Genomic DNA, 14,416 nt, shown 5'->3' with positions numbered 1-14,416 from the left:
CTTTTCAACAAATGGTATTGGTACAACTGGATAGCCACAAACAAAAAAAAATGAAGTTGGACATCTATCTCCCATACTAGCAAAGGTTTAATCATAGCACACTGCATATCTTTAAGTCTGCCTTCTCCACTAGAATAATTTTCCTAAAGGGCAGAGACAGTCATATCCATCTTTGTAACTCTGGTGCTCAATCTTTGGTGTACTGCAGTTGTTCAACATATATTAAATTAAACTCATAAAACTCCCTCTCTGAGGTGATCAAATCTTTCAGTTATGACTGTTTAGTTACCATACTACTAAAACTTTCAAGAGAACATAAAAATCATGATCAAATTGCACACAGTTGCTAATGACTGTTGTTATTACAACTACTTTCCATTGAGAACCATAATGATTAAAAATCTGGGAGAATACTTACTTCCACAGAGAAGACCTGCTCACGACTGCTTATTTCTCCACTATGTAGAGTTCTCATTATTGTAGATTCAGGAGTCACAGTTGATTCTATTCTCTGAGAACTATTTATGTACATTTCATCACACTGTGATTGATCAATATTCAAATCATGGTGTGCTGACACATCATGTTTACTGCTTGACGTTTTTCTCTTTTTTTTCTGCTTCTTGGGAGGATTCTGCCCATCTGATTGAGCTTTTCTTTGTCGAAACTGGGCAAGCTAAGAAAAAAGAAAATTACCGTTATTGTCAAAGATAATTTTTCTTTATTGCTACCAAGAAAAAAGCAGCTTTGGGAGTCTCTCTTTTAAAGATCAAACTATCACTAAATAAAAATGATAAAATAAAGAACAATTATTACAGTCTTTAATGTAACTATTGGAGTACAAAGAAACATTTCTGAATAAACCTACTGAAATATTGAGGGTAAGAACTGAAAATGTCATGTGTAAATAAAAGAAAATTAGCCCAGAATTAGGCAGAATAAGGGAAATCAGGCACTGTCATTCACTGTTTAGTGAGAATATAATCTCACCAAGATTTTTTTTTATTTTTTGAGACACGGTCTTACTCTGTCATCCAGGCTGGAAGGCAGTAGCACCATCACAGCTCACCTCAACTTTCTGGGCTCCACGGATCCTCCCACCTCAGCCCCCAAGTAGCTGGGACTACAGGAACATGTCATCCCACCTGGCTAATTTAATTCTTGTATTTTTTTTGTACAGACAGGTTTTTGTCATGTTGCCCAGGCTGGTCTTCAACTCCTGGGCTCAAGCAATCTGCCTGCCTCAGCCTCCCCAAAATACTGGGATTACAGACGTGAGCCAGGGTGCTGGCCAAGCTCTGGATTTTAGATTATATGAAAACACACACATATACACATGCGCACACAGAGCACTAAATGAATTTGCTTTCTGGAATTTCTGTGTCTTCTATCACTATATACTAAAAAGATTTAGTTCATGCAAAAAGATTTAGCTATATAAAGTGGTCACTGCAGCCTTATTTATAATGGGAAAAAAACTGGAAATAAATATCAAACAGCAGTGCTTTCCAGCCCTTAATCATTTACATATCATCATCAGGATTTTTGTCCTATCTTAGAGCCACCTTTATGTATCATTTACTTAACATGTTTTAACCAATGTAGTTTTCTTATTTAAATTTATTTTAAGAACAGAGGCTTCCATTAGATTGGTACAAAAACTGCAATTGCTTTTGCACCAACCTAATAGCTCCAAAATGGTGGCATAGAAGCAAGCTGCCTTCACTTCCCCTCACAGAAAACCAAAAGCAAATATACACAGCCTAGATTATTACTGGCAATATCCCAGAACTCAAATATGAGGAAGAAACAGTATTCAAGACCACAGAGAAGTGAAAAAAACTCTGAGCAGAAGTTAAAAGAATTAGACTTTGATTTTCATGATTCCCATTCTCCTAATCTGCCCATCACCAAACATGGAAAATATTCCCCTGACTCATGGTTTCTACACTGGAAAAAGTGAGATCAAGGTGGACAACCAGCTTCCCCATCAACTTGGGCTCCTTGACAGGAGATCTGTCCCTGGCTCAACCCATGGGAAGTACTGGGAATATCTGAAGGGAGAAATATTCCTAACAGCCAGAGACCAAGTGGGAAGGCAAGGCTACCATTCCTAGCCCTGAAAAACCCTGCTTTGTAACTTGGCCAAAGGAGACGCCAAATCAGACTGGCTGTTCAGCAGCATCACACTGTAAGAGGTTCATGCCACAGGTCCTCTGGGCATGAGCCCCTAGCCAGACTATGGGCCTTTGGGACCCTACCCATCAAGGATGGATAACACTGATTGTCTACTAGAACCGAGGCAAACTGGGGCTAAAGACATCATATACATTATATTATGTAGCACTGAAACAGAGGCAGTGACATAGTGCAAAAAAAAAAAAAAAAAAGGCAAAACATGAAAGCCTCTCTAAGCAAACACATCCAGTAAAAGCTAAAACAAGCCAGACAGAGAAAACTAGAATAAATAACAAAATCTTCACTTTAAAAATATAGACGTATATCCACAAGAAACAACAGCAAGTGGGAAACCTTGACTTAGTCAAATGGACAAAGCAAAGAACCAGTGAATGACTCTAACAAGACAGAAATATGTGAACTCTGAACAAGAATTCAAAATAGCAGTTTAAAGGAAACTTAGTGATCTCCATTACACAGAAAAACAATTCAGAAATTTATTAGAAAAATTTTACAAAGATTAAAATTTTTTTATAAATCAAACAGAAATTTTGGAACTGAGAAAGATTTGCTGAACAGAAAGAATCATTAGAGGCTCTCAACAGGAGAATGGATCAAACAGAAAAAAAAATCAGTGAGCTCAAAGACGGGCTATTTAAAAATACACAGAGGAGAAACAGAAAGAATGAAAAGGAACAAAGATCACCTACAAGATACAGAAAATTACCTCGAAAGATCAAATCTAAGAATTATCAGTGTTGAAAAGGGAGTTCTAGTCTTCAGTGTCTGGCTTGTTTTTTTACTGAATGTGTTCACTTAGAGAGTCTTTGCAATTTACGTATTGTTTTTGTATCTTTTTTTTTTGTAACATGTCACTGCCTGTTTTTCAGCACTACATAATATAATGCCTAACTATAATGCAAGGGGGTAGAAATCTTATTCAAGAAATAATAAAAACTTTCTAAAACTTGAGAAAGAGATAAAATATCCAGGTATAGGAACGTTAGAGAACAAAGCAGATTTGACCCAAAAAAGATTACTCCAAAACATGTAATAATCAAACTCTCAATGGTCAAGGACAAAGAGAGGATCCTAAGAGTGGCAAAAGAAAAGAAGCAAACAATGTATAAAAGAGCTACAATTCATCCGGCAACAGACTTCTCAACAGATACTATACAGGTCATACAGGAGGAAGAAACCATATAGGAGGATGTGGGATAACATGTTCAAAGTGCTGAAGGAAAAAAACAGCCACCCAAGGATACTGTATCCAGCAAAGCTATCCTTCAAATACAAAGAAGAGGAATAAAGTCTTTCACAGACAAACAAAAGCTGAGAGAATTCACTAACACAGACCTGTCTGACAAGAAAAGCTAAAGAGAGTTCTTCAACCTGAAAGAAAAAAAAACTAATGTGAAAAAACAAAACATGTAAAGGTATACAACCCACTAGTAAAATTAAGTACGTGGACAAACCCACAATACTCTAATACTGTAATTGTGGTGTAGTGCCCACTCATAACTCTAGGATGAAGTCCAAAAGACAAACCTACCAAAAACAATAGCTACAGCATTCTATTAAGAAATAGGCAATATAAAAACATGTAGAGACAAAATAGTCAAAATGTGGAGGGAATGGAGTTAGAGTATAGAGGGTTTTTTTTTCTTTTGTTTCCATTCTTTTCTTTGTGATCTAAAGTAAGCTGTCATCTCATTAAAATAACTGCTTGAACCTATGTCTTTTTAAGTCTCATGGTAACCACAATGCCAAAAACTATAATATATTCACTACAAATAAAAAATCAACAAATTCAAACATACTACCAGAAAAAAAATCACTTAACTTCAAAGAAAGACAGTAAGAAAGGAAGAAGAGAGGAATTACAAAACAACCAGAAAACAAGCAACAAAATAGCACTAGTAATTCCTCACTTAATAATACTGAATGTAAATACACTCAATTCTTCAATTAAAATGGCGCAAGTGGCTGAATGAATACAGAAGTAAGACCCAACCATAAGCTAACCACAAAAAACCCACTTCGCCTATTAAGAACACGCACAGACTGGAAGTAAAGGGGTGGAAAAGGATATTCCATGCAACTGGACACCAAAAAAGAACAGGAGTAGCTATACTTATATCAGATAAAACAGGCTACCAGTCAAGACTATAAAAAGAGACAAAGAAGGTCATTATATAATGATAAAGGTGTCAATTTAGCAAGCGGATATAACTATTATAAGTATCTATGCACCCAGCACCAGAGTCCCAAGTATAAAAAGCAAGTATTAATAGATCTAAAGGGAGAGATAGACTGCAATACAGTAATATAGGGAACTTAAATACCCCAATCCCAGTATTGGACAGATCATCCAAAGAGAAAATTAAAGAAAACATCAGAATTAAACTACACACTATGCCAAATAGGCCAAACTGACATTTACAGCACATTTCACCCAACTCCTGAAGAGTATTCTTTTCATCAGTATATGGAACATTCTCCAGAATAGACCATATATTAGGTCATAAAACAAGTCTCAACAAATTCAAAAGGCAGAAATCATATCAAGTATCGTTTCTGACCATAATGGAATAAAACTAAAAATCAGTCACAAGAAGAACCTCAGGAAACACAAAAAAATAATAATTAAGCATGCTCCTGCTGGGCATGGTGGCTCATGTCTGTAATCCCAGCACTTTGAGTGGCTGAGGTGGGGTGATTGCTTGAGCCCAGGAGTTCAAAACCAACCTGGGCAACAAGATTTCACTTTGTTGCCCAGGTTGGTCTCAAACCTACAAAAATTCAAAACATTGGCTAGGGATGGTGTCCCACGCCTGTGGTCCCAGCTACTTGAGAAGCTGAGGCAGGAGGATCGCTTGAGCCCAGGAGGTCGAGGCTACAATGAACCATGTTCACACCACTGCACTCCAGCCTGGGCAACAGAGAAAGGCCCTGTCTCAAAAAACAAAACAAACAAAAAACCAACATAATCCTGCAGGACAAATGGGTCAATGATGAAATTAAGAGAGAAAATTTTAAATTTCTTGAAAGAAACGAAAATGGAAATACAACATACCAAAATCTATGTGATAAAGCAAAAGCAGTAATGAGAGGGAAGTTTATACCAATAAAACAATATGAGAAAGACTTCAAATAAACAACCAAACAATGCACTGCAAGGAACTAGAAAACCATGGACAAACCAAACCCAAAATTAGTACAAGAAAAGAAATAACAAAAATCAGAGCAGATACAAATGAAATTGAGGCCAAAACAGTCAATACAGAAGTCAATGAAACAGAAGATGGCCGAATAGGAACAGCTCCGGTCTCCAGCTCCCAGCCCCAGCGACACAGAAGACGGGTGATTTCTGCATTTCTGCTTGAGGTACCGGTTTCATCTCACTAGGGAGTGCCAAACAGTGGGTGCAGGACAGTCGGTGAAGCGCACTGTGCGCGAGCCGAAGCAGGGCGAGGCATTGCCTCACTCGGGAAGCGCAAGGGGTCAGGGAGTTCCCTTTCCTAGTCAAAGAAAGGGGAAACAGACGGCACCTGGAATATCGGGTCAGTTCCATCCTAATACTGCGCTTTTCCAATGGGCCTGGAAAACGGCACACTAGGAGATTGTGTCCCGCACCTGGCTCGGAGGGTCCTATGCCCACGGAGTCTCGCTGATTGCTAGCACAGCAGTCTGAGATCAAGCTGCAAGGCGGCAGCGAGGCTGGGGGAGGGGCGCCCGCCATTGCCCAGGCTTGCTTAGGTAAACAAAGCAGCCAGGAAGCTCGAACTGGGTGGAGCCCACCACAGCTCAAGGAGGCCTGCCTGCCTCTGTAGGCTCCACCTCTGGGGGCAGGGCATAGACAAACAAAAACTCAGCAAGAACCTCCACAGACTTAATTGTCCCTGTCTGACTGACAGCTTTGAAGAGAGTAGTGGTTCTCCCAGCATGCAGCTGGAGATCTGAGAACGGACAGACTGCCTCCTAAAGTGGGTCCCTCACCCCTGAGCAGCCTAACTGGGAGGCACCCCCCCAGTAGGGACAGACTGACACCTCATTCAACCGGGTACTCCTCTGAGACAAAACTTTCAGAGGAACTATCAGACAGCTGAATTTGTGGTCTCACGAAAATCCGCTGTTCTGCAGCCACCGCTGCTGACACCCAGCCAAACAGGGTCTGGAGTGGACCTCTAGTAAACTCCAACAGACCTGCAGCTGAGGGGCCTGTCTGGTAGAAGGAAAACTAACAAACAGAAAGGACATCCACACCAAAAACCCATCTGTACATCACCATCATCAAAGACAAAAAGTAGATAAAACCACAAAGATGGGGAAAAAACAGAGCACAAAAACTGGAAACTCTAAAAAACAGAGCACCTCTCCTCCTCCAAAGGAACGCAGTTCCTCACCAGCAACGGAACAAAGCTGGATGGAGGATGACTTTGATGAGTTGAGAGAAGAAGGCTTCAGACGATCAAACTACTCTGAGCTACGAGAGGAAATTCAAAACAATAGCAAAGAAGTTAAAAACTTTGAAAAAAAATTAGAAGAATGGATAACTAGAATAACCAATGGAGAGAAGGGCTTAAAGGAGCTGATGGAGCTGAAAGCCAAGTTTCGAGAACTACGCGAAGATTGCAGAAGCCTCAGTAGCAGATGCAATCAACTGGAAGAAAGGGTATCACTGATGGAACATGAAATGAATGAAATGAAGAGAGAAGGGAAGTTTAGAGAAAAAAGAATAAAAAGAAATGAACAAAGCCTCCAAGAAATTTGGGACTATGTGAAAAGACCAAACCTACGTCTGATTGGTGTACCTGAAAATGATGGGGAGAATGGAACCAAGTTGGAAAACACTCTGCAAGATATTATCCAGGAGAACTTCCCCAATCTAGCAAGGCAGGCCAGCATTCAGATTCAGGAAATACAGAGAACGCCACAAAGATACTCCTCGAGAAGGGCAACTCCAAGACACATAATTGTCAGATTCACCAAAGTTGAAATGAAGGAAAAAATGTTAAGGGCAGCCAGAGAGAAAGGTCGGGTTACCCACAAAGGGAAGCCCATCAGACTAACAGCTGATCTCTCAGCAGAAACTCTACAAGCCAGAAGAGAGTGGGGGCCGATATTCAACATTCTTAAAGAAAAGAATTTTCAACGTAGAATTTCCTATCCCGCCAAACTAAGCTTCATAAGTGAAGGAGAAATCAAATACTTTACAGATAAGCAAACGCTGAGTGATTTTGTCACCACCAGGCCTGCCCTAAAAGAGCTCCTGAAGGAAGCACTAAACATGGAAAGGAACAACCGGCACCAGCCACTGCAAAAACATGCCAAACTGTAAAGACCATCGAAGCTAGGAAGAAACTATAGCAACTAACGAGCAAAATAACCAACTAACATCATAATGACAGGATCAGATTCACACATAACAATATTAACGTTAAATGTAAATGGGCTAAATGCTCCAACCAAAAGACACAGACTGGCAAACTGGATAAGGAGTCAGGACCCATCAGTGTGCTGTATTCAGGAAACACATCTCACGTGCAGAGACACACATAGACTCAAAATAAAGGGATGGAGGAAGATCTATCAAGCAACTGGAAATCAAAAAAAGGCAGGGGTTGCAATCCTAGTCTCTGATAAAATAGACTTTAAACCAACAAAGATCAAAAGAGACAAAGAAGGCCATTACATAATGGTAAAGGGATCAATTCAACAAGAAGAGCTAACTATCCTAAATATATATGCACCCAACACAGGAGCACCCAGATTCATAAAGCAAGTCCTCAGTGACCTACAAAGGGACTTAAACTCCCACACAATAATAATGGGAGATTTTAACACCCCACTGTCAACATTAGACAGATCAACGAGACAGAAAGTTAACAAGGATATTCAGGAATTGAACTCAGCTCTACATAAAGTGAACCTAATAGACATCTACAGAACTCTCCACCCCAAGTCAACAGAATATACATTTTTTTCAGCACCACACCACACCTATTCCAAAATTGACCACATAGTTGGAAGTAAAGCTCTGCTCAGCAAATGGAAAAGAACAGAAATTATAACAAACTGTCTCTCAGACCACAGTGCAATCAAACTAGAACTCAGGATTAAGAAACTCACTCAAAACTGCTCAACTACATGGAAACTGAACAACCTGCTCCTGAATGACTATTGGGTACATAATGAAATGAAGGCAGAAATAAAGATGTTCTTTGAAACCAATGAGAACAAAGACACAACATACCAGAATCTCTGGGACACGTTCAAAGCAGTGTGTAGAGGGAAATTTATAGCACTAAATGCCCACAAGAGAAAGCAGGAAAGATCCAAAATTGACACCCTAACATCACAATTAAAAGAACTAGAAAAGCAAGAGCAAACACATTCAAAAGCTAGCAGAAGGCTAGAAATAACTAAAATCAGAGCAGAACTGAAGGAAATAGAGACACAAAAAACCCTTCAAAAAATTAATGAATCCAGGAGCTGGTTTTTTGAAAGGATCAACAAAATTGATGGACCGCTAGCAAGACTAATAAAGAAGAAAAGAGAGAAGAATCAAATAGATGCAATAAAAAACGAAAAAGGGGATATCACCACCGATCCCACAGAAATACAATCTACCATCAGAGAATACTACAAACACCTCTATGCAAATAAACTAGAAAATCTAGAAGAAATGGATAAATTCCTCAACAAATACACCCTCCCAAGACTAAACCAGGAAGAAGTTGAATCTCTGAATAGACCAATAACAGGTTCTGAAATTGTGGCAATAATCAATAGCTTACCAACCAAAAAGAGTCCAGGACCTGATGGATTCACAGCTGAATTCTACCAGAGGTACAAGGAGGAACTGGTACCATTCCTTCTGAAACTATTCCAATTGATAGAAAAAGAGGGAATCCTCCCTAACACATTTTACGAAGCCAGCATCGTCCTGATACCAAAACCTGGCAGAGACTTAACCAAAAAAGAGAATTTCAGACCAATATCCTTGATGAACATTGATGCAAAAATCCTCAATAAAATACTGGCAAACCGAATCCAGCAGCACATCAAAAAGCTTATCCACCATGATCAAGTGGGCTTCATCCCTGGGATGCAAGGCTGGTTCAACATACGCAAATCAATAAATGTAATCCAGCATATAAACAGAACCAAAGACAAAAACCACATGATTATCTCAATAGATGCAGAAAAGGCCTTTGACAAAATTCAACAACCCTTCATGCTAAAAACTCTCAATAAATTAGGTATTGATGGGACGTATCTCAAAATAATAAGAGCTTTCTATGACAAACCCACAGCCAATATCATACTGAATGGGCAAAAACTGGAAGCATTCCCTCTGAAAACTGGCACAAGACAGGGATGCCCTCTCTCACCGCTCCTATTCAACATAGTGCTGGAAGTTCTGGCCAGAGCAATCAGGCAGGAGAAGGAAATAAAGGGTATTCAATTAGGAAAAGAGGAAGTCAAATTGTCCCTGTTTGCAGATGACATGATTGTATATCTAGAAAACCCCATTGTCTCAGCCCAAAATCTCCTTAAGCTGATTAGCAACTTCAGCAAAGTCTCAGGATACAAAATTAATGTACAAAAATCACAAGCATTCTTGTACACCAATAACAGACAAACAGAGAGCCAAATCATGAGTGAACTCCCATTCACAATTGCTTCAAAGAGAATAAAATACCTAGGAATCCAACTTACAAGGGATGTGAAGGACCTCTTCAAGGAGAACTACAAACCACTGCTCAATGAAATAAAAGAGGATACAAACAAATAGAAGAACATTCCATGCTCATGGGTTGGAAGAATCAATATCGTGAAAATGGCCATACTGCCCAAGGTAATTTATAGATTCAATGCCATCCCCATCAAGCTACCAATGACTTTCTTCACAGAATTGGAAAAAACTACTTTAAAGTTCATATGGAACCAAAAAAGAGCCCGCATCGCCAAGTCAATCCTAAGCCAAAAGAACAAAGCTGGAGGCATCACGCTACCTGACTTTAAACTATACTACAAGGCTACAGTAACCAAAACAGCATGGTACTGGTACCACAACAGAGACATAGATCAATGGAACAGAACAGAGCCCTCAAAAATGATGCCGCATAGCTACAACTATCTGATCTTTGACAAACCTGACAAAAACAAGAAATGGGGAAAGGATTCCCTGGTTAATAAATGGTGCTGGGAAAACTGGCTAGCCATATGTAGAAAGCTGAAACTGGATCCCTTCCTTACACCTTATACAAAAATTAATTCAAGATGGATTAAAGACTTATATGTTAGACCTAAAACTATTAAAATCCTACAAGAAAACCTAGGCAATACCATTCAGGACATAGGCATGGGAAAGGACTTCATGTCTAAAACACCAAAAGCCATGGCAACAAAAGCCAAAATTGACAAATGGGATCTCATTAAACTAAAGAGCTTCTGCACAGCAAAAGAAACTACCATCAGAGTGAACAGGCAACCTACAGAATGGGAGAAAATTTTTGCAACCTACTCATCTGACAAAGGGCTAATATCCAGAATCTACAATGAACTCAAACAAATTTCCAAGAAAAAAACAAACAACCCCATCAAAAAGTGGGCAGAGGACATGAACAGACACTTCTCAAAGGAAGACATTTATGCAGCCAAAAAACACATGAAGAAATGCTCATCATCACTGGCCATCAGAGAAATGCAAATCAAAACCACAGTGAGATACCATTTCACACCAGTTAGAATGGCATCATTAAAAAATCAGGAAACAACAGGTGCTGGAGAGGATGTGGAGAAATAGGAACACTTTTACACTGTTGGTGGGACTGTAAACTAGTTCAACCATTGTGGAAGTCAGTGTGGCGATTCCTCAGGGATCTCGAACTAGAAATACCATTTGACCCAGCCATCCCATTACTGGGTATATACCCAAAGGACTATAAATCATGCTGCTATAAAGACACATGCACACGTATGTTTATTGCGGCACTATTCACAATAGCAAAGAGTTGGAACCAACCCAAATGTCCAACAACGATAGACTGGATTAAGAAAATGTGGCACATATACACCATGGAATACTATGCAGCCATAAAAAATGATGAGTTCGTGTCCTTTGTAGGGACATGGATGAAACTGGAAAACATCATTCTCAGTAAACTATCGCAAGGACAAAAAACCAAACACCGCATGTTCTCACTCATAGGTGGGAATTGAACAATGAGAACTCATGGACACAGGAAGGGGATCATGACACTCCGGGGACTGTTGTGGGGTTGGGGGAGGGACAGCATTAGGAGATACACCTAATGCTAAATGACGAGTTAATGGGTGCAGGAAATCAACATGGCACATGGATACATATGTAACAAACCTGCACATTGTGCACATGTACCCTAAAACCCTAAAGTATAATAAAAAATAAAAATAAAAAAAAAGAAAAAAAAAAAGAAAAAAAAAAGAAGTCAATGAAACAAAAAGTTGCTTTTCTGAAAACATAAACAAAATCAACAAACCTTTAGCTATACTAAGTTTCATAAAAGGAGAAAGGTCAAATAAAATCTGAAATGAAAAAGAAGATATAAAAACTGAGACCACAGAAATATAAAAATCATTACAGACTATTATGAACAACTATATGCTAACAAATTCAAAAACCTAGAAGAAAAAGATAAATAAATTCCTGGACACATAGAACCTACCAAAATTAAACCATGAAGAAATAGAAAACCTCAACAAACCAATAATGAAATCAAAGCCTTAATAAAAAGTCTCTCATCAAGCTGGGAGTGGCGGCTCACACCTGTAATCTCAGCACTTTCAGAGACCGAAGCAAGCGGATTGCTTGAGCTTAAGCTCAGGAGTTTGAGATCAGCCTGGGCAACATGGCAAAATCTCATCTCTACCAAAATACAAAAAATTAGCCACGCATAGTGGCACATGCCTGTGGTCCCAGCTACTAGGGAGGCTGACATGGGAAGACGGCTTGAGCCCAGGAGGCAGAGGTTGCAGTGACCTATGAACACACCACTGCACTCCAGCCTAGGCAACAGAATGAGACCCAATCACACACAGACACAAAAAGTCCCCCATCAAAGCAAAGCCCAGGACTTCATGGCTTCACTTCTGAATTCTAATAAACATTTAAAGAAAGAATAACAATTCTACTCAAAGTCTTCAAAAAACTGAAGAGAAGGGAGTACTTCCAAACTCATTCTATGAAACCAACATTACCCTCATACCAAAACCAGACAAGGACACAACAAAAAAAGAAAACTACAGGCCAATATCACTGATGAACATAGATGCAAAAATCCTCAACTAAATACTAGCAAACTGAATTCAACAACACATTAAAAAGATCATTCACAATGATGAAGCGGGATTCATCCCAAAGACACAAGAATAGTTAAACATGTGCAACTCAATAAATATGATACATCGCATTGAAAGAATCAAGAACAAAACCCTATGACCATTTCAATTAATGCTGAAAAAACGTTTAATAAAATTCAACATCCCTTTAGGATAGAAACCCTCAACAAACTGGATACAGAAGAAGCATACCTCAAAATAATAAAGGCCATATATGGCAAACCCACAGCTAATATCATACTGAATAGGGAAAAATTAAAAGCCTTTCCTCTCAGTCTGGAACAAGACAAGGAGGTCCGCTTTCATGCAACATAATATTGGAAGTCCTGGCCACAGCAACTAAGCAAGAGAAAAAAAATAAAAGATAACCAAATTGGAAAGGAAAAGGTTAATTTAGCCTTATTTGCATACAATATGATCTTAGAAAAACCTAAAGACTCCACCAAAAACTGTTAGAACTGATAAAAAAATTCCGTAAAATAGCAGGATACACAATCAACATACAAAAATCAGTAGCAATTATATATACCAACAGCAAACAATCTGAAAAAGAAATCAAGAAAGTAATCACATTTACTATAGCTACAAAGAATATAAAATACCCAGAAATCGATTTAACTAAAGAAGTGAAAAATCTATACAAGGAAAACTATAAAAGAGTGATGAAAGAAATGGAATAGGACATTAAAAATGGAAAGAAATCCATGTTTGTGGATTAGAAGAATATTGTAAAAATGATACTACCCAAAGCAATTTACAGATTCAATACAATCCCTACTGAAATACCAATGCCATTATTCACAGAAATAGAAAAAACAATCTTAAAATTTTGACAGAACCACAAAAGATAACAAACAGCCAAAGCAAAAAGAACAAAGCTGGAAACATCACACTACCTGACTTCAAAATATACTACAAAGCCATACAAACAAATCAGCATGGTCTTGGCATAAAAACAGACACACAGACCAATGGAACGAAACAGAGAACCCAGATATAAATTCACACATTTACAGTCAACTCATTTTCTACAAAGGTGCCAAGAATACACAACATCCACAGAGAAAATAAACATCAGAGTTAAACTACACACTAAATAGGCTAAATTGATATTTACAAAACATTTCATCCAACTGCTGAAGAATACACATTCTTTTCCTCAGCACATGGAACATTGTCCAGAATAGACCATATATTCTGAGAAAAGGACAATCTCTTCAACAAATGATGCTGGGAAAACCGGATAACCATATGTAGAAGAATGAAACTACATAAGTATCTCTTACCATACACAAAAAAAACATATCAAAATGGATTAAAAAATCTAAGACCTGAAACTACGAAAAGAAAACAGTAGAGAAATACTCTAGGACATTGGTCTGGGGAAAGTTTTTTTGGTCTAAGATCTCAAAAGCAGAGACAACCGAAGCAAAAACAGACAAATGGAACCAGGCTAAAAAGTTTCAGAAGAGTGTGGTGGCTCACACCTGTAAGCACAGCACCATGGGAGGCCGAGGCAGGAGGATCACTTGAGCCTGAAAGTTTGAGACTGGACTGGATAACATAGTGAGACATAGATCTATCTCTACACAAAATAAATAATTTAAAAAATGTTTTTAAAGCTAAAAAGTTTCTGTACAGCAAAGGAAACAATCAATAAAGTGAAGAGACAACCCACAAAATGGGAGAAAATAGCTACAAACTTATTCATCTGACAGGGAGTTAACAACAACCAGAATATATAAGAGGTTCAAACAGCTGGACAGCAAAAGAGCAAATAATCTGATTAAAACATGGGCAAAATATCTGAACAGACATTTCTCAAAAGAATACATACAAATGGTCAACA

General features: G+C 38.6%; 1 protein-coding gene across 2 annotated transcripts in view; it reads right to left on the bottom strand.

Annotated features, from left to right (window-relative positions):
* AKAP9 (A-kinase anchoring protein 9) overlaps positions 1–14,416 on the bottom strand; it is a 177,546-nt gene that overhangs the window by 138,383 nt on the left and 24,747 nt on the right. For both annotated transcript variants that reach the window (XM_030822060.1, XM_030822061.1), the window contains exon 2: positions 419–676. In XM_030822060.1, the coding sequence (XP_030677920.1) occupies positions 419–676 (258 nt within the window). The remainder of the gene's footprint in view (positions 1–418; positions 677–14,416) is intronic.

The sequence above is a fragment of the Nomascus leucogenys genome, chromosome 11 (assembly GCF_006542625.1).
Source record: "Nomascus leucogenys isolate Asia chromosome 11, Asia_NLE_v1, whole genome shotgun sequence".
NCBI lineage: Eukaryota > Metazoa > Chordata > Mammalia > Primates > Hylobatidae > Nomascus > Nomascus leucogenys.
Note: the sequence above shows the minus strand (reverse complement) of the source record. Positions and strands in the feature narration are given on the sequence as shown.